Source organism: Leuciscus leuciscus (genome assembly GCF_965113295.1).
Source record: "Leuciscus leuciscus genome assembly, chromosome: 13".
NCBI lineage: Eukaryota > Metazoa > Chordata > Actinopteri > Cypriniformes > Leuciscidae > Leuciscus > Leuciscus leuciscus.
This window is the reverse complement of record NC_138737.1, coordinates 16,554,296-16,578,664: the sequence shown is the minus strand read 5'-3', so window position 1 is coordinate 16,578,664 and position 24,369 is coordinate 16,554,296. Positions and strand designations below refer to the sequence as shown.

The window sequence follows — 24,369 nt, the reverse complement described above, 5'->3', positions numbered from 1 at the left end:
AGTGGTTTATGACCGTCTTCAGCTTGTAAAGTGAGTCAGTGAGTGTTTGAACAGTACGAATCAGTGGCTTCCTTCATAATCACTGGAACTGGATGAAAAACAATAAAAGTTGACATTTAAGGATTCACCGATTATAGTCTGTATATATTTATGTAATTATATGAATATTTTGTATTGTCAATATTTAAACCGTCTCAAAGATAGATCCATATGATCCTCAGATGTTTCTTTGTGGAGATCAAGATGCTGACTACAGTGAGGAGGCAGCATCTGCATGATCTCCTGACCTCTGACCCCCAGGCTTTGTGTAGGAGGTCATTTAGGCTTTTTACGCCGCGTTAGGATCAGTCAAGCATTCCTTAGTGCCCAAGAATCAGGGTCAGCAGCTGACACCACTCTCTCCTTTACTCTCCATGTCTCTCTTTGTCCGTCTTTTGAATCCCTCAGGATAAGTGTTATAATACTGCTCATTTTTTGTCTCTCCTCATCAGTTTGATCACCTGTCCGGAGATTTAACTTTATAACCGCAGCCAAAGGTCAGGCTTTGGTTGATTTCTTAGGGTACATGCGTGTTCTTGGGCTGATTTGCATCGTCTTTAAATTGATTTTTTTCTGTGAGGGTGTTAAATCAAATGTTGTCAGTTGCAGAAGTGGTTTTAGGTTGGCACAAATGGTACGGTAACGGCACCCTTATTGGCATAAATAAAATAACAGTCGGTTGACTCAGAAATTGATGTGGGTGGTTGAAGTCTACTGATTCAAAATCTAGACCGCTAGCTCAGACGTTGCCAGATTGATTCCAAAATGTGCAACTCAAGAACTGGGGATTTATTGAGATCACAATCACAATTTGTGGCCTTGAGCAAGACATAGAATCCCAGGTTATTACAGGAGAGACGTCTCTGCAAGTTGCTTGGGATGAAGCTCAATAAACGTTTCCAGTAAATGACAAGTAGTAGTGAGAAGGATAAACAAAGCTTTGCAAAAACCAGAGGCTTTTCTCTCAACTTTATCGTAAAAAGGTTAATTACTCTAACCTTTTATTTTATTTTATTATGTTATTTAAAATGTTTATTTTATTTTATTTCATATAAAAGCCACTGTTGAAGAGATTAATTTGTGTCTGTGCATTAGCAATAAAATAATTCAAATGAATGAAACAAAATTCATGAATGAAATCTTTGATCTGTCTATTTTAGCATGCTTCAGTCCTGGTTTCAGCTGTTATTCCTTGGTTAAATGAGCAGTGGGCTTCATACATAAATTATGGTATGTATTGTAAAAAATAATAATCATTATTATTTTACAGTTAGGAAAACTTGCTCCTTATGAACCAGATACTAAAGCAGTCGTGGTTCTTAGATGAGCGAAGCTTCAGACATCATAGATCACGTTTCTGGTAAATCAAGCTTCAATATCGAACACAACATCAGTAGTATTTAGCTTGATTTATTTATTTAAAATGAATTAAAATTTTTGGGGCTGCTGTCAGTAACACTGTCAATCAGAAGTTTACTCTGAAGCCTGTCTTGCAAAAGAGCAGTTGCATCAGCAAAATATCCAGCAAATGAGCGCCATCTAGCGATGACAGAGGTGCCACAGCATGTTGTTTAAACCTTCCAGGTTCTATTCATCACGTTGTGTGTACAGCAATGCACTTGCAGTTGAAGTCTATGGGGCAAGACATTGTATTGATAAATGTTAAAATGCTTATTTAAAATGCATAGTTTTGACAGTATAGCCTAAATATTTACATATGAAAATGACACTGAGATAAATATGTTTTACAAGTTATCAGAAAACTCTTGTCATGACCATATCCAACCACTGCACCCAAAGCTTTGACATTATATGTACAAGGAACAGAAAGGGAGTGTTTACATAGAACATGATTCATGAGTCTATGGACTTCCATTGTGAGCGCTTTCATTTTATTTTTTTTACAGATTGAGGGACGAGTCAAAATTATTTATGTGGTCTTTGACTGATAGAGCGTTTAGCTGATAGAGCGTAACTTGTTTAAAAACATTAATTTAACCTAAAACATTTAATTAATACCAGTTTGAGACAGTTAATAAAAAATTTAATAACGCAGTCATCTGATTTTGCCATCTGATAATATTGAAACAACATACCAGTAATCCACAAATGATTCAGAAACACTTGTAAATGTTTCCAAAAACTCACAACATCATAAATAATAATCCACAATAATATAAAAGATGTACAAATGTTAAATTAATGTGAAAACAAAAGAGAAGAGCAAGTAAGTGCCAAATGTTAGTTCATTATGTCACCATCATTAGCTCAGCTATGATGTGAAAATGAGTTAGCAGTTCATTTCCCTGTTAGTCTTATTAAACTCTTATTATAATGGGCATTTGGTGTTGCAAACGTCCCCCGACTGGAATAGATGATAGATGTTAACCAGAGGAAACATAATGAAGGAGCCCAATAAAGATCCTGTTTGCACTGCTGCTCCACACCACACGAGGGCGCTGTGACTCCGGTCCCTCAGAATCACACCTACCATCACCTTCACATAGGACAGCAGACCAGTAAAGAAAACCCATGACAAAACCTGAAACAAGTTGAAACATAAAAAAAAGAGTGACAAATAGGTCGTCAGATGCTTGTCAGATTAATATATGTTCATTAATATATAGAGAACCTGTCATGTCTGTGACAGTATATCTGAAGTAGTTAGGTATCAGGGTAACTATGCTGAGGTGTTGAGAAAGAGTAGTAGCCTATATCTCATCTCAGCCAGTGTTTAATAAGCCTGCAATTACACAACTCATCATTTACTAGTGACGCAAACACTCGACTTTGAAACTAGGGCACATGGATCTGGATTTTTCTGTCCTGGACGTTTAAGCATTATCCCAAATCAAGCTCTAATCATTTGTGATGTTCACTAGGTTCCATTATAATTCAGAAGGTTACTTTTTTGAGAGTTTAATATTGTTTTTTCCTTCACTTATCCTGCATTAGCCATGACTGTTTTAAAAAATTGTATTTGTAGCCTGAGGAACTAAATAGTTTTGCTGAACCATTTACATTGATCTTTTAACATTTCATTCTGAATAGAATCAACAATAGAATAATGTAAAGCTAAACATTTAGACAGAATCTTCTAGAAATGGGCTGATTACATTAAAAGGGAACTTACTATAATAGCGTCCCCTAGAGGTGTATGTTGGAGTAATGGGCAGGGACTCATGGCAGCCATGGCCATATTGTAGCCTCCAAATACAGACCCCAGCAGACACAGGACGCCCAGAAACACTAATGATCTGGAAGAGAAAAATATACTCACTTTTAGTCAAACTCCTATTATGAACCTTTCTTAAAATTTGCTTTAAAATAAATGTTATTCCACATTTTTTCATAAATTTTACACACTGAGGGACCTTTTTTTTTGTGGTAATCAACAGCAGGCCTCAGATGCCATGAATTACATTTTAGATGCCTTTGATTTAACCTGGAATATATCTTTAAAACAAATGATCTACTTAATAGAACACAAAATATGTGCAAATCGGCAATAAATTAAATATGGTTAGATTGTAATCAGGGCTTGACATTAACACCCGCCAAATATGGGTGGATTTCAGCGGTGGCGTGTAACAGTCAGTCCTACTAGCCACTTTTGCTCCGGATGAATATTGTTGGTGTTACAGGGCTTGAATTTCGATGAGGGATTGCACGTATTGAGCATAATTTTACTCATACCCGCAGATTTTGTGCTCACACCCAAAGTGCGTGCACATAAAGCCAAGTATATTGACTTTATAAAACAGGATACTGGGTCCGTGCGTCAGGTCTTAAAGTGACAGCAGCCTAATATACCGGCTGCCAAATTATGAGATAATATTAAAAATATCTATATGGCAGTTTTTCCCTATGGTATCGATGTCAAAATTGTGGCCAGTGAAAATGCTAAGTGGCTAGTAACTTTGGAAAACCAATAGCCACAGTGGCTGGTGAGCAAAAAGAAGTTAACGTCAAGCCCTGATTGTAATTAAAAGTGGAGATATATACCGTTTGGGGAAAAACATGGCAATGATGCACGCCACTGGATTGGCTACCGCCGACAGAGCGGCTGACAGGTGATAGGCCATATTTCCATAAGGCATACAGGAGAACGTCTGCACTGAGGGCAGCAGGCCGTTCGTTGCACCATTCACCCACACCACCATAAAATAGATGAACGCCAGCTGATAGTCGGAGTGCAGCGGTTTAGGAAGTAGCACTCTGATCTGCTTCTTTTCCTCTTCCTCTTGACTGTTTGGATTGGGGTCCACGGGGCCCTCCAAACCACTGCAGACTGTTGCCACGGCATCTGAGTCCGGGACGAGATTTTCAGTGGATAGTTCAAAGGTGCGAGGCAGACGGTTTAATATGAGGAAGGCACCCATGCTTATTGCTGTCATTACGGCCAGGAAAGAGAAGAAGATCTCTGTGGAGAAATTGGGAGGGAGGTACTGCGTCTCCACAATGAAGGTCGGAGATTCAGAGTCTGTGAGGTTATCTGACACTTGCGACACATTGACACATTTTGAGATTCCAACCCCTTGCGCCAGCGCCACCAGGCCTGGAACCAGACCGCTCAGACCTTCTCCAATGAAGTATGTGGTGATGTATTTGGCTGGAAGTTGCATCATGAATGGCAGGAAGGTTACAGATGAGGTGCAATCAACTAGAGCAAGAAAAAATGTGAGGATGAAAAATGCTGTGCTACGCGGTTGACCGAGAAGCATGGTGGTGTTCTTCCAAAACACAGCCAGTAGGACGCAGGCTACAACACCGATTGACAGGACCGCATAGATGACGAGATTTTCACGTAGTCTTCCAGGACAGAATTTGTGTGCCAGGGTCACCAGCAAAGGCCCTAAGTTGGCAAGCTGAATGATGATTGTGAGGTACGATGGCAAGTCCCAACCCTCTGGTAGAATATTGACTATCAGAGGAAGTTCTACCCACAAGCCATTAATGGACACCCAGGAGCCCAGACCAAAAGCGCACGCCAATACATGGATGTACAAAGGCATAGTGAACGTCTTTATCAGAGGGCAAACGGGTAATTGAAGAACTATCTGATGTCAGACAACTTTCAACTGTGTGACTCTTCGGTATTTTATATTGTGTGACGCCACTTGGTTTGTGGGCTTTGGGCTGTGGTTTGATGTCTTCTCTTCTTGCCTTTGCCAAAACATCAGATTACCTTTAAAGAGAGAAAAGAAAAAAACATTAAAAAAAAACAGAGGAACCATTGCACAACCCTGGGATTTAAGACTATATATTCAACTGTTCAAAATGTTGGGTCAGTGAGATATTTGTAATGTTTTTAGTCTTTTATGCTACCAAGGCTGCATTTATATAAAAATACTGTAAAAAAAAAAACTAGGGTGGAGCATCAGGCCAAAACACAACATGACAACATCAACATCAGTTGAGGGCTGCAACTTCACTTTTAAATGACAATATCCTGGCCGGACTACTGTTGTCAGTGATATAAGTATTGAAATGAACATGATTTCTTAATGTCTAGTGACATATCAGGGCCATTTTATGATTAATTGAAATACATTTCTTACATACAGCTCCTTTAATGAAAAAAATATTACTCTAATTATACATGCATAATATACATATACTTAAATATACATATATACAAACTTATATATATATATATATGTATGTATGTATACAGTAGTCAACATTTGAAGTGGATCAGAACCTTGCATCAAAGTTATAGATGAATTTTGAACAATACCCATTCTTGTCTTAGACAACTTTGATGAACTTTTTTGATTCACTTCAAATTTTGACTACTGTGTATATATATAATTATTATTATTATTATTACATAATGTTGCATGCAATACAAAGTTCAAGTGCAGCATAGCAATACAATTATTATAAACCGGCACTACAACAATCAACAATAAAATGTGAATTGCTGTATTAATGTGGCTTGTTAATTGTAAAAAGTACAGCAAAAATCTGTAATCATTCTAAATTCAAATATGAATTGTTAATTCTTGTTAATTCTGTTAACTGGATCCAGTGGTCTAGGTGTTTTTTATACAACCAAAGACAATGTTAAAAGTTAAAATGAACTTGTCAGTCAATGGTTAAAGACCATTGGATTTGCATACATGTAACATCCAACATGATAACAAAAGCGACACATTAAAAATATTCAGTCAGCATGTAAGAAAACATCCGATACCCGTAACTCAGGACAAAAGACTGATTTATGTGTTATCTCACTGGAGGAGCATTAAACAAATTCAGTACTCACATTACTGCTGAGCCAATGAGACAGAACATGCTCTTCTTTCTGACACAGACATTAGTTTGCTCTACGAACCGGCAAGTCATAGAAGTGACATTCATTCAGCAATCCTGTATCTCGTTACCGTTTAACCTCTCAACTCTAAAGATGTCCACAGTGTGGTTTTTAACCTCAGCGTATGAGTGTGGGTGAGTCTCATGAAGGTCATCCCACTCTAATGAAGTGCATAACTCTCCTGTCACATGACACTGCAACAAAATGGCCTTTTAGCTGGTCCAGTTTTTCTACATAACTCTTGCACTATAGCATTGGCATCAAAGTGTGCAACTACAGGAGGACAGAGTTCAGTGAGCAGTAAAATTTGGACTCATAGGCCTGTTGTGCCTCTGAGATGTATCACGGTTATTTAATCGTGAACAGAATATCCTGAACTCTTTTGCGGCATGTACTTTGACCCTATTCAACCATCATATCTTTCATCAAGAATAACAAATGTAGAGCACAGAGACTTCAATTCACATCATATTTAAGCCATAGTCCTTGTACCACAATCTGACGTTCTCGGTGTGGAACTTTGAACCGTTAAAAGTCTTAAGAAAACATTTAACTTACCTTAGCTGCTGTTTATTTTTATGCTCTCATAGCAGGAATAGAATGAATCACAAAACATCACAACCCAAAGCCCATTCTGGCACAGCATACAGTATAAGTGCAGCTTTATATAGTGTGACGTGTGACCTACATATACTTTACTACCCTCATTACTAATTAACAGCTTATTTTAGGTTTTGAACTTGTACCTAAAAAGAAAGATTTATTATAACTATTAACCCATTACATAAAGGCATCGGGCCTTTATTTATGTATAGATGGGACCCATGAGTACATAAGTGACTTTACCAGAAATCAGACACAAACAAAAGTCAATGACTTGAAGCCAGATGGGGTAAGATAGCAGCCAAAGGTTCACAGATCATAACGAAAATATCTAATCAGCCATTCACACGGCAGCAACTCAATGCATGAAGGCATGTAGACATGGTCAAGACGATCCGCTGAAGTTCAAACTGAGCGTCAGAATGGGGAAGAAAAGTGATTTAAGTGACTTTGAACGTGGCATGGTTGTTGGTGCCAGACGGGCTGGTCTGAGTGTTTCAGAAACTGCTGATTTACTTGGATTTTCACGCACAACCATTGGCACAAATGGTCTCTTACAATCAATTTAGCTCACGATGCTTTTGAGAAACGCAGTTCGAGCTGATAGAAAGGCAAGCAACAGTATCTCAAATAACCACTCGTTACAACCAAGGTCTGCAGAAGAGCATCTCTGAACGCACTACACATCAAACCTTAAAGGTAAGAACAGCAAACTGAGGCTATGGGCCCACTAAAATTGGACAATAGAAGATTGGAAAAACATTGCCTGGTCTGATGATTCTCGATTTCTTCTGCGACATTCAGGTGGTTTGGTCAGAATTTGGTGTAGACAACATGAAAGCATGGATCCATCCTGCCTTGTATCAACGGTTCAGGCTGGTGCTGGTGTTGTAATGGTGTGGGGGATGTTTTCTTGGCACACTTTGGGCCCCTTAGTACCAATTGAGCATCATTTAAATGCCACAGCCTACCTGAGTATTGTTGCTGACCATATCCTTTCCTTTATGACCACAGTGTACCTTCACAGTCACCAGATCTCAATCCAATAGAGCAACTCTGTGATGTGGTGGAACAGGAGATTCACTTCATGGATGTGCAGCCGACAAACCTGCAATGTGTCCTTGCTGAATAAAAGAAAAGAAAAAAATTTAGGAAAAAAAAAACTTTTATTCAACAAAGACACATTCAATTTCAAATAAATGCTGTTATTTTGAACTTTCATCATTCTATTCATCAAAGAAACCTTAAAAAACAAACAAACATGTTTTCATAAAAATATTAAGCAACAGAAGTGTTTTCAACATTGATGATAATAAGATAATAATTTACTTGAGCAGAAAATCTGCATTTTAGATTTATTTCTGTAGGATCATGTGACAGTGAAGACTGGAGTAATGACTGCTGAAAAGAAATTACATTTTAAAATATATTCAGATTAGTTCTTTTAAATTGTAATAATACATTATATTATTACTGTTATTACTGTATTTTTGATTAATTAAATGCTGCCTTGGTGAGAAAGAGACAAAAAACTAATGTTTAAATGATTTTAGTTTGTTCTCTTTACAGTTTAAAGTTATGAAATAGAATGATTTGTAATTGTGATTGTAGTTTCATAGACATAGCCAAATCATTGTAATTTAAGCATAAGACCACGTGCGAGTTTGAATTGAGATAGCCATCTTTTAATGATCAATCTTCCATACATATGTATTTTTGTATGTGATATTTGTACCAGACCTCAAAAGTAGCCCGTGCCTATAGACCTGGGTGGAAGCCCCGCTTCCGCAATCCATGATCTAAATATAAATTTATTATTTATATGTATATAAATCTTAAGTAATCTGATAACAGTGTATCATGTATCACTATGAAGTGTTGCAATCTGTTCTGGTGTTAAACGCCTCTATTTATTTTTCTTTTGGTTCAGTCACAATGTGAAGTCATAAGCATTGCAACGAGAGAGAGAGAGAGGGAGAGAGAGAGGGAGAGGGGAGAGAGAGAGAGAGAGAGAGAGAGAGAGAGAGAGAGAGAGAGAGAGAGAGAGAGAGAGAGAGAGAGAGAGAGAGAGAGAGAGAGAGAGAGAGATTGAACTTTGAAATGAAGGTGAAAGGTAAAAGAAAGAACAAAAAGGAATGTGTTACATGTTCAGTTTTACAAAAAAATGACATTCTAATAAGTCAACTTGTTGAATACAAACATTATTTAGCATTGAGGGTCAAGTCAAAGTTGAGTGGACATGTCCTTGAGCTGTTGTTTATCTGCTGACAGCCCAGTGTATGATGTGTACTGAAGAATAAAGAATAAACATCTTCAATGACTCAACATAAGCAGGATAAAAAGCACAAATCAGGCCACAGGTCTTTCCAGTTCTTTATTAATTTTATTATAAATATGAACTTAATGACATAAACGTTTTCAAAACAAGAAACAACAAAAAAAGGCATTAAGGCGTTATTTTCAGTTTTCAACAAGTAGCCGTCTTGCTGATTTGCTGATTGTGAGACTATGAGGTGAATTGCAAAATCAACCAAGATAGCATTTTTAAAAGGCTTCTCCCAATAAATCAGTAAGAACAAACATTCAGTAACAAGTGTGAATGCCAAAGGTCATCAATCAAATGACCCCAGCGAATAAGGGATCGGCTTTGCTTTGTTATCTGAAGGACAGTATGCTATTTTTGAGCAAGTACAATGTGATTAGTTCAGTCTTCTCAAAGCCACACACTGTTACACTGTGCATGGAAAGAAAGGAGACTCAACGAGAAGGTCTTTAACACTCTAATCTTGCATTTTCGATGATACAATCGCCATATTACCACAATCTCTTTTACACATTTCACAACAAACTAGTAACATATCTTAAGCAATTTCCTTAATTTCTGTGGGTTTACAGAACCATAATTATACCGGCAGAACACTAAGCTTGACCAGACAAAAGCACAGAAGTCTTCACTGCATCAACACATCACGATCACTTGCTGCTCCATCTTCTTCCACCATTTCAAATCAAGAAATGTTAAAGCTGGTGAAATCCTTCATGATCAGTACATTACAAATAAAAGAAAAGGTTGAGATATGTTATATGATATGATCGTTCACACTCTGCAATGTAAAATTTAGGAAAAAATAATGTCATAATAAAGACTCATTGGAAACCAAAAATACAAAATTAAGTGAAATCCAATGACAAATGTAACATTTTACTAAATCAAAGTAATTGGTTTAAGCTTCAGTTCCCTGTACAGTGAACATCGCCACTGGAGTGTTTTCTTCAAATTAACACCGACCAAACACACCACAACAGATCTATTAGCTGAGCAAAAATAAGTTTGGCATCTCATATCAGCATAGAAATATATAAGATATTAGTTGACTTTCAAAAATACTACAATATTCCATCTAACAAATCTTCCTGAATTCATAAAAAGGAGGAAAATAAGAATTAACACATGACACATTATGAATCAGCTCAAAACACCTCATATATGTTTTGTTTTTTTACAGTTCTGGCTGACTCCTTTGTAACAGTTTTACATATTGGACAAATGAATTTGCTCTCTAAAACATGTTCTCTGACCTTCTAATAAAGCTGACCTATTTTAAACATGTCCCATCACCAAACTGACCTATTGAAACACAACAATTGCCACATTCCGGCTGACAGTAACAAGGTTTTGGCGTGAAAATGCACACAAGCATAAAACTTCTAAGCTATAACTCATTTAGGCTGACCTTTTCAGTTCTTAAGGGCTAACAGGTTTTTTGTGCAAAGAAAAATAATTAAACTAATACCTCCAAATGGCACAACAAAAATGATCACAATTATGTTAGATGTGATATAAAATATTGAATTGTTCATTACTTCAATGTCCTCACTCTTAAAAGACGACATGAACACCGTCTTAACTACATGGCTTAGATAGCAACACTTATTTTCCAAAGCAAAGAATGTTTGTTTTTTCATTAAAAAGATTAACTTTAATTTTTTTAATAATTAAAAATATGACTACTGCTGTATGTAAATATAAAGTCAAGTAAATAAATATTTTTCGAGTCCATTGTCATTGCAGCTTTATAATAAAGAATGTATATAATGCTCATTAAATAAGCAGTTAGTAGTAGTTATAAGTCACTATTCAGCTAGATGTTAAATCTGTCCTTCATCTGTTCATCATGCTGTAACCACCTCTAACATTTCATATTATTATTAAAATTTAACATGCTAGTGTTAAGTTGAACATTAAACTGTTAAGTAACAATGTATGCAGACCTAAAACCCAAGTAATGGAGTGTAAGTTTAAGTTTGTGTCAGTCAGCTGGTCAACCTAGCCTACAATGAAGTTAATACAAGATAAAAATGGATACATAAGGCCTATTCTGAGTGTCTCATGGGTTTTGATATCTGTGAGGACACCATTGCTTATTCACACACTTAGACATTATTAACCTAAATATTGACCTACGTGGAAATACTTCTAATATACACCTCTTGATCAAGAGCTAACTGCTTTCAGCACCTCTGAATTTGTAAATGTGCTTCAAAACAAAGTATTAATAATGAAAAAATGAATGTAAGGAACAGGATGAGGCAGAGCAAAGCAAGTTTCTTGCGATTTGCCTTTTAAGGCGTACTGAAGTAAAAGACTGCATATGATGCTGCTCCGTCCGTTCAGACACAAGCAACAGATGAAGACACCGGTTTTCAGCCCTCTGCGGTGAAAGAGCCAAAATGCCTTGAGTTTACTGCACTTAAACCCCAAACAAGTGAAGGATGAGAGCAAGAGATATCAGTCCCAAAGGCCAAACCCAAAAGTGCAGTCAGTCAAAAGCCAGTCCCTCAGAAACAAGCTAGTCAGCAAAGCTTTGAGCAGCTGAAAGATAAGAAGATGTCCAGAAAAGAGCCCACTTTGTTCAAGTATTGACATTTTAAATTCATTTTGTTTTTTTGCACTTTGAATAGTTTTAAACATTTCACAGAAGTCTCAAGTTTTCAACAAGGATGTTTGGGTCTTTAGAGTGAGCAGGGTGGGATATTGCTTTCAATTGCTTTGTCAACCCCATTCTCTCAACTTTTGCTAAGAATTGATGGCTTTCTAACTTGGGCTTTGATACCTTGCCATTCCTCTTGTTCTGTCTGAGGGAGGACAAGTAGATGGAGAAAAAAAGACTGTTCTCCTATAAGCAGGTCTGAGGTAGGGGAGGTGGGTCGGTGGCAGAGGAAGATTACTTGGTTTTCTGGGCCCATCTGAGGTCATCTGATCTGGGTTTCTCTCCTGTCAGGCTCTGGATCAGATCTTCCAGGTTTCTCCAGAATCCCAGTTTCTCTAGAGGATAGTTCAACCAGCCTGCACATTCAAACACATTAGGGTCAATGACATGTAACTGTATAACTGCTGTAAATTTATATATAATTTAGTGTCAATGATAAATAAAAATTTAAATCTTCAAAAATCTAGTTTAATACATGAAAACATTCTTGGTAGTTTTTGGGTAGTATCACACTCGTGAGGGTCTGTAGTAGTCCTCTATCTGATTTCATTTCCTGTTTTTTTTCTTCTGCATATTAGTTGCACCATATGCACCGTTGCAAAACATTTCTATTTCAAATAAATGCTGTCCTTTTGAACTTTCTATACAAACGTGTATTGTGTGCGAGTATACCTGTGGTAATGCAGAAGTAGGTTTCATGAGGTGAAACGTGGTGAACTCTGTGGTGTTTCCGTGGTAAAATGATGTAACAGTCCTGAAGAAACGTCACCCAGCGTGGGAGCCCAAAATATGTGTGCGACCATTTGTGAATCTGATTGGTCAGTGTAACAAAAATGGCTAAAGCAAAGACGTAACAGTACCATGGGTAGTTTGGATAGATCTCCGCTGAAGAGAGAACAGCACAATATGAGACACGGAGTCATAAATTAATGTGGTTCATCATTTGTCTCTGTATTGGACAGATAACATGTCTGATGTCTTACCTGGTGAGAGCATCAAGAAGTTTGCGGCCATGTTAGCGAGAGGGATGATCGTCAACATACAGTTATCACCATTTGTCTCAATGAAATCATGGCGCGTTATAGCTGTTGGATCAATGTGGTGCTCTCGAAATGGACGAATGAAGGCCTGGGTGCCAACAAACACAGGAAAAGTTTTTTAGAATAAGTAATTATGCTAGCACAATTTAGTAGTTGAGAATATTTTCCTGAGATTCATATTTTCTTTGTTTAAAGACATTTAAAGGCCAATTCACACTGTACTGATCGAAGCCCACCAACACCAACACACACATTCATTGGGTTTTGTCAAATCAGTGGGTTGACCGGTCGGCGCTTTTTTTTGCAGGATTAACATGTTGAATCTGTGTTTATAGGGTGAATGTCTGAGAAGAGACATACTGTAATCTGGTGACTGTCCCGTTGGTCGGTGTCTGTCAGTGGAGTGTGAATTGGCCTTAAAAGATGTTTAAAGTAAAAATATAAAATGTCCTAGAAATCTACTTGTGATCAAGTGGTACAATATCTATTTGTTCTCAAAGTATTTTATTACATTTTTAATCCTTAATATTAACTAAATAACAAGAAAAAAGGGTGTTTCACTCCTGTACCTTCCCAACGATGGGCAGATCCACTGAACCCCATGTGTCAGCACCCCAGTGGACCAGACCAGAGGCAAAGTCTGCTGTGAGGATCCCTGCCACTTCACACACACATACAGCAGAATATCAGCATGAAATCAATCTCTAAATCCTATTATTAACCAAAATGGCTTTCAGTTCCCATAAAAAGTTAGTAGTTGCTAGTTATTTAAAGGAACCGTATGCAAGATTGTGGCCAAAACTGGTACTGCAATCACTTTCAAATTACTGTAGAGCGGTGTATCCCCTCCCCCTCCCCCTGACTCAAGGTTGCCAGATAGGCTGGCATTTTTTATCCGACACGTTTGTAGCTGCAGCTGTGGTAACTAGCGCAGAGCTGGCAATCCGGATGCCGAAACACTACTGACTTCGTGATTGGTAGATAGATGGAGGGTGGAGCATCAGGCCAAAACACAACATGACAATATCAACATCAATTGAGGGCTGCAACTTCACTTTTAAATGACAATATCCTGCCGGACTACTGTTGTCAGTGATATAAGTATTTGAAATGAACATGATTTCTTAATGTCTAGTGACATATCAGGGCCATTTTATGATTAATTGAAATACATTTCTTACATACGGTTCCTTTAAGACACAGAGAAAAAAAATGTGGCAGCTCCTAGCATTCTTGAATACTGGGAATTTCAGAGTTGTACTTTGCAACTTCTTTGTTGTGTCTACCACTTCTTTATTAAACATTGATGTGTGTGTGTGGGTTTGTTTGTTGTACCAACCGATGCCCAGAAGGATGTACCAGATGTGTCCCAGGTGGAAGTATGTTACCAGGTAACAGAAGTTGAAGGCCATGAGGGTAAAGCAAAGAAGCACACTGAGCCATTCCTGACATCTTTTTCCTGTTAGAAATAGACAGAGTTGAGACCTTTTAAATAGCAGTCTTTAGTCAGCAGGGTCCAAAAATAACAGCAAAGCACCACATTTGAGTAAAAATTGGCTTTGGTGAATAAATAAAACTTTAATAGGAACTGCAGCATAATGCATTATTTAAAAACAGACTGTAAGAACAATACGCTGATATGATGAGTACAATTCAAATCAAAGACAAATAAATCAGCTAATTCTGAAAATATGTCAACCAGCACACTTGACATTTTCAAAGGCTATCATCAGAAGTTTTTTTCAAGAGAATGTGGTGACACATTGAAGTTTTGGGCATTAAGCCACCAAACAAAATATGAGAAATATGTGACGCACTGACTCATTTCAAATATAATATTTTAACACAATGACATGCACTTTTTGTAACAAATATAGGAGGAAAACAACAAACAAATTAGTACTTTGCTGCCAAAGATATATTTTTAATAAAAACAATATATATCACTAATGTGAAGTTATATATATATATTAAAAAAATTTTTTTTTATAAAAATAACACAAATTTTAAAATAAAAAGTCTCTTAAATCACCCACCAAAATGGCAATGTTGGAATCTGTTTGTAAATAGTTATGGAAGTTACAAATTGTTAATAAATAAATACCTGCATACACATACACACAAACAATAATAAATACATAAATACACATATTATATATATATATATATATATATATATATATATATATATATATATATATATAGAGAGAGAGAGAGAGAGAGAGAGATATGTTTAAGTTTAAATAGGTTTATATTAGGGGTGTAACGGTTCACAAAATTCACGGTTCGGTTCGATACGATACACTTGTGTCACGGTTCGGTTCGGTTCGGTACGTTTTTGATACAGCAAAAAGAAAGAAATGCCAGAGAATTTCCTTGATTTAATTTTTTATTTTTATTAAAACTAACATCATATAAAGTATGATCTTTTTTTTACTTTGAGCAATTCTAGAGCTATAATTGACTCTCTTAGGAGCATATAAAACAAAACAGCTCCTTGGAAAAAATGAAATGTAATATTGTAGTAGTTATAAACAAAGGTTTATTTTAGTTTAGATTAACATTTGAGGGCAGCAATTGTATTGATAATGTCAAAATAAAACCGACGTAATGTTACTTGAAGGCATTATAGCCTACTATTCCTGCCAAACTTCCATGGTTGCAGTGAGTGTTACTACAGTAAATCCATGGTGAATGTTGCTGATCTGTGGACACTGGATAGTTCATTCATGGCACAATGTTTCCTCCGGGTTTCCACGTCAGCGCTGTTTGATCCGTTAATAACGGAGAAATGTGAATGTTTCTCTCTAGATTTTGCAGCGATGTTATTACTTCTGTGGCGAATTCAAATGCTTTCTTTACTGGATCTCTTATAAGCGCTGATATAGCGCTGATATGTAACAGTGTCGCATGATCACGATCGGCTCGCGCTGTACTGGTCCAAACTGATAAACGGTCCTTCAACCACACAATAACGAGCAGTTTAGTTCCGCTTGCATTGCGTTTGCCATTTGATGTTGGGCGATGTTGTGGTCGCGCCGGCATCTCTTACTTTGTGAGCGCGCTTGCCACGCGCAACGCGCCTACATTTGAAATAACTAAATTTTGGTCGGCAGGAAAAATGGACCAACGGTTTGAAAATGCGTACCGAAAACCGAACCGAAAGCCTCGTACCGAACGGTTCAATACGAATACGTGTATTGTTACACCCCTAATTTATATCCAAAGTGGCCTAGAGAGTACGCTAACTTCAGAGTCTCCAGAGTGTCTCAGTAAAGTAGCTTTACTGAAGTACTAACTTGTTTGCTGTACACAAAAGTAAAATCAAATCAACAATACAGCAACATGAAAAAGTAACTATCTACATTACTGGTCACTAATATTCTAAAAATACAGCATCATTATCATAGAAACTGCTCAGAAAGCATTTTTGAATAGATGTTTATAACAGATCGAGACAGATGGTTATGGCTGTGAGCATTTATCAAAGCAATGCTCACAACAAAGTCGCATTGTTTCTTTGCAGAGCTACAACAATTGTGTGCTGAGGGCAAATTCACCTTTGCCCTGAATTCACTGCAGAAGCACTTTGCAGAAAAGAACATGATTCACACCACAGTTGACAGAATCTAGAAATACTGCTGTTTGTTCCAGGGTGTTAATCTGAAACCGAAATACTGAGAGCCTGAACAGTCACCAAAAGTGACTGTAAACAGGACAATGCTGTCAGAGGACACTGATGTGAAGTTAGAGAAGCACTGAATCTCATGCTACCCAGAAACCCACATCGGTCCTGCTCGATTTGACATTGAACTCCACCACCCCACCCACACAAACTATAACAAACTTGTACCTGTCACACCTACCACACCCTCACACTGGTCTGCTTAGTGCTTACTGTGCTCTTTTGTTTCCGCTCCTGTTCTGTTTTTGTGTTTATATGCAGCATTTATCCTCCACACAATGTCCACTGTTCCCTGCTGGTACTGATGGAGATCCTCCTTCCACGGTATTCGGATTTACTGCACACAAACTAATCAACCATTGTGGGCTGCTGGTTTTGTGTGACCCTGTTGTGCTAATGCTATAAATTACTTTGTTGTTATTCATCTTTAATAGTGTGAACAGCCATTCCTGTTGAGATAAAAACGAGTCAACCCGAAACTGTCTTTAAAGGTGCACTCAGTAAGTTTTTGTTGACATTGAGATGCTTCTTATTCGATATTCAATAGTACCGGTGGTTTTGGTACTTAGTACTGATACTTTTTGGCTTGATGCATTATAAGGCTTCTTTACTAACTGCTGTTGCTTCACATCAAAGATGTTTGTTTATCTTTTTGTTTTCTAACTATGCTGTTACGGTGCAGACACGTTTAACGCTGTTCTGCGAATGTTTGCGGGAGAAATGTAGCCATTTAAATAGGAATCCCTGTGATGGGGAATGGAGATTTCGCAGAGGATTCAAGATGATCATGTGAATTTGGAATTTACCTACAGAAAGCAACTCGGTTAGAAAGTGACTTCTGTATGAGCTGCATAACTGTACTATTGACTATAGACTTTATTCACAGCAGCGCCATCTTTTACTTTTAACAGGAATGAAAGCGAGGCTGTGAGAGATAGACATAGGCTACTTCTCTTCAGTAGGTTGTACTATTATTTAATGTGTTTTTTTATTGTTCTGCTGACAAAACACTGCATATCTTTCTAAGAAATGTCATTAGACAAAAAACTCCAGATAACATCAGCTGTGAAAAATTATAATTTATATTTCTACAGCTTTCTACAGTGGCTCTGTTGTTTTGTTGTGTTTGACATTAGTTTTACTTGTTTTATTCACATTAGCTTTTACGTTTATGCTTTGTAAAACACAGCAAACACTGTCTGCATCTGCTAAATGAAATAAACAGTATTGTTTTAGGTAGTAAAGCGGCCAGTTGCATGGCAACTACTAGTCATGTGATGTCAATATTAGCGGCACCCATGAAGGGGCTACCCGCTACGTGTAGAAAAAAAAACACCAGCTTCTTCTATTTTGTAAGTCATGTTAATGTTATTTCTCAAAATGACCTTCATGTTTTATTTGTACAACTTTTTTTAACTAGCAAACATAACTGAGTACGTGCTGAGTAATATATTTGGTAAGCGTGTAGAAAAGAGATCCTTTGATTAGTAGCCTCCTGTTAGTAGCCTATATCTGACAGCTACAAGTACCACGACTATTTCTGACACAGAATTACATCCCTTGGGACCATAAGAGATATATAAACTCACAAGACATGTTTAATAACCTATTTTGGTCAAATTTACCTCAGACAGTTGTGTTCGACTCATCTGATGACTGGCATCACCGATAGGGCGATGAGCTCATTCAAACTCCCTGCCACATAAACATCACTTATTAAACCACATTTGCCACACTATGCTGCGTAGTGTTTGTCCCCGCAGAGACCCCAGACTGAAAATACACGCGCTCCGCTACATGCCCTTTAAAAACCGACTACTCTAGACTACGAGGCGAATGCTACAGCTTCGTGGCCGTGCTGTCCGGCGCTGCTTAAGAGAAACTCGTGGTTGGCAGTCCGTTCAATCCCCGGTGTGGGCAGCGGCTGGCGGCTACCGGCGCCGACGGGAAATGTAAAAACCGGTTTAAATTCTCACCTGGCGAGTATAATTCCGCGAGCTCTCGAGCACCTGCATGCTGTGGACCCCATCTCGCGCCCGGCTGAGCCCCTCTACTTGGCTCGGGTGTGTGAAAGTTTTCCGAAGACCCACTTTTGCTCTCGGTGCTCGCCATATTCAGTCCGGTTCGGGCGCAGCGGATGCATTAATTCCGCATCCTCAACTCCACGCCTCTGTTCGTCATGTTCCGCGTTTCCTCCCAATTGTGTTCGTCGCGCTGCAGCATTCAGCCAATCAGCGATTCGACTATGTTTTCATAACAAACATGACGACCAATTATAAAACAAGAATGTCCTGACCCCACCCGGATGAAACCAATCAGAAAAGAGGCTATACTGGAAGTGATTAATTTTATTTACTTTAATGTACAGTTGTGGATGCTGGTATTTTAGTGTATTGTCCAAAATATTCATTTTCATTATGTTAATAAAAAGTTTATTTGTATTTTTTTACTATCTAATGTTTGGCCTACTTCACAAGTCAAAGGAGTGTAGATGCGAAATACAGTGTATACAGAGCATAGACTTGTGCAGAACAAGTAACAGACAAAAAAAAGCAAGTGGTGCTCATTGCAGAGGGCAAATTACATCCAGCTCCACCTCTCTGGACGTCATGGGTTAAGTGGGAGAGGGGGAGTTGGACTTCACGCTCCATTCAAAATAAAAATATTTCTTCCAAATGATAAATTCAGTCATCATTGTCACCCTTTTTTGGTCCTAACCCGAATTACACCTTTTCTTCGGTGAAACACAAAAGAAGATGGCAGGGACAAAACATTTTTATTTGGTACAATGAAATGAACCCCAATTCAGTAGATTGTTTAAATTATGACATGGCATTCATGATTTTAAATCAGACTCTACCACTCTGATAAAGAATCACAATACATAAATATGTTTTGTAGGATTTGCGTCACTGATGCTCTATAAAAAGTAATGGAATGTGTCAAATAAAATATGATATCATGATAATAAATTATTAAAATATTAAATAAAATAATAAATGCACAATATTGGAAATGAAATGGACATGAAAATGTAGGCTATATAATATGTTCAAGTGCTGGGAGCTTAATGAGTCAGTTCTTGCAACACGTTGCACTATGATATGGGACACAGGGGAATGTTCAGGCACAGAATAAGAAAAGGAAATATTGAGAAAGATGGTGCTGCTTCGAGGACAATGATGAAATTAATTTAACCAGCTCTTGTAGTGCAATCCTTAACCACCAGATGGCAGACTAACTACATCACTGGAAAAAAACAAGTTTATTGCAGCAGCCAACGCCTGCTGCCCCTGGAAAATGACTTGTAACTATCAAATTGAAACTGAAATCACTACTGAGAGAACTTATGGTTAGACAATGATGATATGATATTAATCAATAAAGTGAATAAACCTGATTAAGTAACTTTAATGTGTGAATATATATAGTGTGGATAATGTTGCAGGATGACAGGCCTGTAGAAGTCTATAGAAAACCAAACACCTTTAAATGAAGTTATAAAGTGGATATTTGGATAGCAACAGGGCTCTCCCAGAAGTGTTGTGATATAGTAATCCCACCAGGAGTGTATTAGATGTCTCACTAATTAAAACAACTGATTCGACTCATCAGCTTCTTCGTGTATTGAATAGGGAGACATCTAAAACATTTTAGGAGTTGAGTCCCGAGGACTGGCGTTGAGAAACACTGCTCTAGAAGACATCCTTTTGACTGGTCAGGTTAAATATGGCTGAATAATGACCGGTCCCCATGGCAAGTGTATAACTGACTGCTCCTCCGAGAAACCTGTGTTTCATAGCTTTACTCTATTTATTTTATATGTAAAAAATTGTATTTATATTTGCTTACTTATGTGTTGTGTCTGTAGAGTTCTGTAGAACACATAAGAAGGCCTAAATAAAATAAATGCAAAAAAAAAAAAAAAGCACTTTAAACAATAGTTTAAATAGGCTACCTCTTTTTCTTGAATGGTATAATGGTATTAATACAGTTAATACAGTTAGTTCATATATGTGTGTATATATATATATATATATATATATATATATATATATAATTATTATTATTATATCTGCGTTTTTCTTTCTTTTTTTCTGTGTATACACAGTGTAGGCTACACAGTATACACTGTGTATACACAGCCTATAGGCTGCTGTAAGCTTCCCTTTGCACACTTGACTTGGCAATGAATCTCATTCTGATTCTAATTCTAAACTAGATCAAAATTGATGTAAACATGTGTTCCTTATAAAACAGCCTGAACTCGGCACATTTGTATCCGTTTATCCCGTGTTTATGTTTTATTGCTCACTCGTGTGTTCAGACCGCCGTTTTGAGAGTGCGGTCAAACCAGAAAAACGCGTCACATTCCAAATAGAGAATCGCCGCCCACTCTCACACCCCTATAAACACCCCAATCCGAAGCATGGGAACTGACTCGAGCTCTCCAGCGATCGCTGGGCAGGCAACCTATCACCCACATAACTAGACAAAAGTCATAGTTATTTCTGCTTTTTGGAAGACACTCGCATTTTCTCGTGAGTTCTTCTCTTGCGAAGTTATCAGGGGCGGCGAAACCCTGATCTCAGTCCTGCCGCAATCCGGCGGGTGTTAAGATCCATGGAAGTGGCCGGTTTTTACGAGGGGGACTACCTCGCTTTCCACAGCACTAACGCCAGCAGCAGTCCGAACAGCAACAGCATTTGCAAGCAGCCAACTAACGGCTCCATGACGAAGCTTCATGATCTTTCTGAGCACGAGAAAGCCATAGACTTCAGCATCTATTTGGACTCTTCGTCCCAGTACCAGCACCTGGCCAGCCAAGACGAACCCCGGCACCGCGCACTGGGAATCTACACCGACTTTCTCTCCGAGGAAAACAAGAGCAAGAGAGTAGCGTTACAGAACTACAAGAACTACATCTCGCTGACCGAGCGGGACCCGAATAACCAGCTGGCGTATCCGGAGATACAGGAGACGCGCATAGACGCCGTGTTCAGCCCAGACTTTCTGGGCAGTTTTGCCAAAAGTAACTGGCGACACGAAGAGCCGCCAATGGATGGTTCCGCGGGCTTTGACATGCGCTCGTATCTACAGTACGCTCCGAGCGGCAGCCTGGGAAACATTTCCACTGCGTCCTCCTCCTGCTCGAGCCCGCCAGGTACACCTGCGCCGGCAGGTAAGGGAAGATCACCTCAGTCGGGCGGCAAAATGGCCTCTGGCGGCAAAGGGAAGAAGAGGCTGGAAAAGGACAGCGATGAGTACAGACAGAGGCGCGAGAGGAACAATCTCGCCGTCCGCAAAAGCAGAGACAAAGCCAAAATGCGCAACATGGAGACGCAGCACAAAGTGCTCGAGCTCGCGGCCGAGAACGACCGGTTACAGAAGCGCGTGGAGCAGCTGTCGCGCGAGCTGGCGACGCTGCGGAACCTGCTCTCCGCCACCGGCCAGTGCTGACGGGACTCCAGCGGTGCTTAATGACTGTCAGTGACTTTAAAGAGAGCAGAATTTACAACAAAAGTTCTCTGCGCTTGATAGAAATACGGGCGAGAGCTCGTTCAATGCGTTTACAACCGAGAAAAAAACATGAAAGTGGACTGTGCGCCTGGATTGCGCAATATCCCACCGTGTGCTCGGTATAACTCTGGTAATCTGGAAACCCTGTCATGTATTTCGTCTGTAAAGTATTTTTGTACGGGTTCAAAAGTGAAATATCTACTGTTTAATATTCTGTTATTTAAATTCATTTCGCCATATCTGGGGCAGTGGTTGTCATGGGAAGAGTTGTACTGCAGAGGTATGATGCAACTCATTGTAACAGTATTGGAAACGCAGTGAAGTAGTCTTATAAATATGATAAAGGTACAACTGGTCTACTGCTATATACTATTTTATTGAATTAAATGATTTTTACTGTACTGAAATCCTGTGTGTCCTGCATTTTATTACTGCTGTCAAAAAAAATATTAGCACCCACCCACCCACAGATGCTGAGATTCAGTTTCCATTATGCAGTATTGTTTACTTTACATTTAATAGTCTCTTTTTATCTGGACATACATTTGAAACTTTGCCTGTACACATGAAGACACAATAATCATTTACAGTTATTTGATAGAAATCTCCTGTTTGGTGACTGGATTTTTGGAGATCTTTTGAAATCTGTGTTCATGAGTCACTTTGAGGTACAGTTATCTAAAATACACAGGCAGGGTCCACAATCCAAAGAGTTCAGCGGTCCATTAAAGACTGCGGTCCAAGGCTAGATAAGCACTGAACTTTCTAGACCCTCAAAACACACAAACACTCTGAACAGAAAGCCTGCCACGGTGAGATATAACTACATATTAAACATGGGCATGGAATACAGGCCGTCGTGGACGAGCTAGCAGTGATATGGTTTGATTTGAGTGAAAATGAAGATTTAGATAAGAGAAATTATCAATATGGATTTAATCAATATACTGTACTCAAATGTCAAAAGTAAAATAAAAAAAGACTTAAAAATGCTTTTTAATTGAATGAAATTATTTATTATTTACAAATTTGTTCTTGTCAAAATAAATAAATATAATACATGTATGACTGATACATATATATACATATCCATACATACATACATATTCATGTTTATGATAATATATGAAGTCATAAAAATGTATAGCCAAGGTGGACCTGATTCAATTCATTAAAAATGAAATCACACACATACAGTATATTACATTTATTACATATTACATTTTTATGCTACCAGAGTACCTGCTTTATCTATTTTATATGAAATGTATTGTTGGGATTTCTTCATTGGTAACAGGGAAACTGAGCTGTTGAGGTGTGACCGTTGAGTCCTGCAGGAGGAAATGAAACCTGATGGACAGGTTGACTGACCTGTCAGTCAGGGAGGAGAGTAAGTAGGTAGACAAGGAACAGTTCATCAACATGACAATAGAAGGTGGGAGAGTGAGTGTGTGGGGGGGGTGTTACATTTTTGTATCAGTGGTTAATCTGAACTTGTGATCAACAGTCTAAACTTCTCAAACAAATGTTCCTCTTGTGTGTGAGAAGGACTGTGGTCTTACACCGCATACACAGCAACTGAGCTGATAGAAAATCACTAAAACCACACACAACTATTTCAAAGAAAGGCTGCAAAACAATAAAAGTGTGTCCATGTGTCTGTGTCTGTGTGTGTGTGTATATATACACCTGGTTTTAAACCACAATAATTTATTAGTATGGTGGACCAATACAGCATCAATTAGTCTTGGGAGTGGCACACAAGTCCTTCACAGTGGCCAGAGGGATTTTGAGCCATTCCTCTTCCAGAATAGTGTCTAGGTCACTGTGTGATGCTGGTGGAGGAAATCGTTTTCTGACTTGCTCCTCCAAAATACCCCAAAGTGGCTAAAAAATATTTGGATCTGGTGACTGTGCAGACCATGGGAGATGTTTAACTTCACTTTAGTGTTCATCAAACCATTCTGTCACAAGTCTTTCTGTGTGTATTGGTGCATTATCATCTTGATACACCGCACCCTTCAATGTTTGAACCATTAGGTGCACATGGTCCTCCAGAATGTGTCGGTAGTCCTTGGCAGTGATGCGGCCATCAAGCACAGTAGGGAATGTCATGATATTGCAACCAAACCATCACTGATCCACCCCTGTGCTTCACTCTAGGCAGCAACA

At 38.3% G+C, this 24,369-nt stretch overlaps 3 protein-coding genes and 1 long non-coding RNA gene across 5 annotated transcripts; 2 read left to right on the top strand and 2 right to left on the bottom strand.

The window, feature by feature from the left end:
- Nucleotides 1–1,433: 1,433 nt before the first annotated feature.
- Nucleotides 1,434–7,001, bottom strand: slc52a3-1 (solute carrier family 52 member 3-1). 2 transcript variants are annotated; one of them, XM_082188379.1, is made up of 4 exons: nucleotides 6,917–7,001; nucleotides 4,045–5,227; nucleotides 3,173–3,296; nucleotides 1,434–2,581 (listed from the first exon to the last, which is right to left on the bottom strand). In XM_082188379.1, the coding sequence occupies exons 2-4, from the start codon at nucleotides 5,052–5,054 to the stop codon at nucleotides 2,369–2,371; spliced, it is 1,347 nt and encodes a 448-aa protein (XP_082044505.1). In that variant the 5' UTR covers nucleotides 5,055–5,227; nucleotides 6,917–7,001; the 3' UTR covers nucleotides 1,434–2,368. The 2 variants fall into 2 exon arrangements, with proteins under 2 accessions (XP_082044505.1, XP_082044504.1); XM_082188378.1 differs by lacking the exon at nucleotides 6,917–7,001 and adding an exon at nucleotides 6,311–6,894.
- A 521-nt stretch (nucleotides 7,002–7,522) lies between these two features.
- Nucleotides 7,523–8,510, top strand: LOC309512691. The gene is made up of 2 exons (XR_014211140.1): nucleotides 7,523–7,660; nucleotides 7,766–8,510. It is a non-coding gene; the product is annotated as an uncharacterized lncRNA (long non-coding RNA).
- Nucleotides 8,511–9,321: 811 nt separating this feature from the next.
- Nucleotides 9,322–18,851, bottom strand: peds1 (plasmanylethanolamine desaturase 1). Its single transcript, XM_082188397.1, has 6 exons — nucleotides 18,654–18,851; nucleotides 14,332–14,451; nucleotides 13,562–13,653; nucleotides 12,936–13,080; nucleotides 12,625–12,837; nucleotides 9,322–12,308 (listed from the first exon to the last, which is right to left on the bottom strand). The coding sequence occupies exons 1-6, from the start codon at nucleotides 18,787–18,789 to the stop codon at nucleotides 12,187–12,189; spliced, it is 828 nt and encodes a 275-aa protein (XP_082044523.1). The 5' UTR covers nucleotides 18,790–18,851; the 3' UTR covers nucleotides 9,322–12,186.
- A 2,255-nt stretch (nucleotides 18,852–21,106) lies between these two features.
- Nucleotides 21,107–22,604, top strand: cebpb (CCAAT enhancer binding protein beta). The gene has a single exon (XM_082188396.1). It carries the CDS (start codon nucleotides 21,301–21,303, stop codon nucleotides 22,135–22,137), a length of 837 nt encoding a protein of 278 aa, XP_082044522.1. The 5' UTR covers nucleotides 21,107–21,300; the 3' UTR covers nucleotides 22,138–22,604.
- Nucleotides 22,605–24,369: the final 1,765 nt, after the last annotated feature.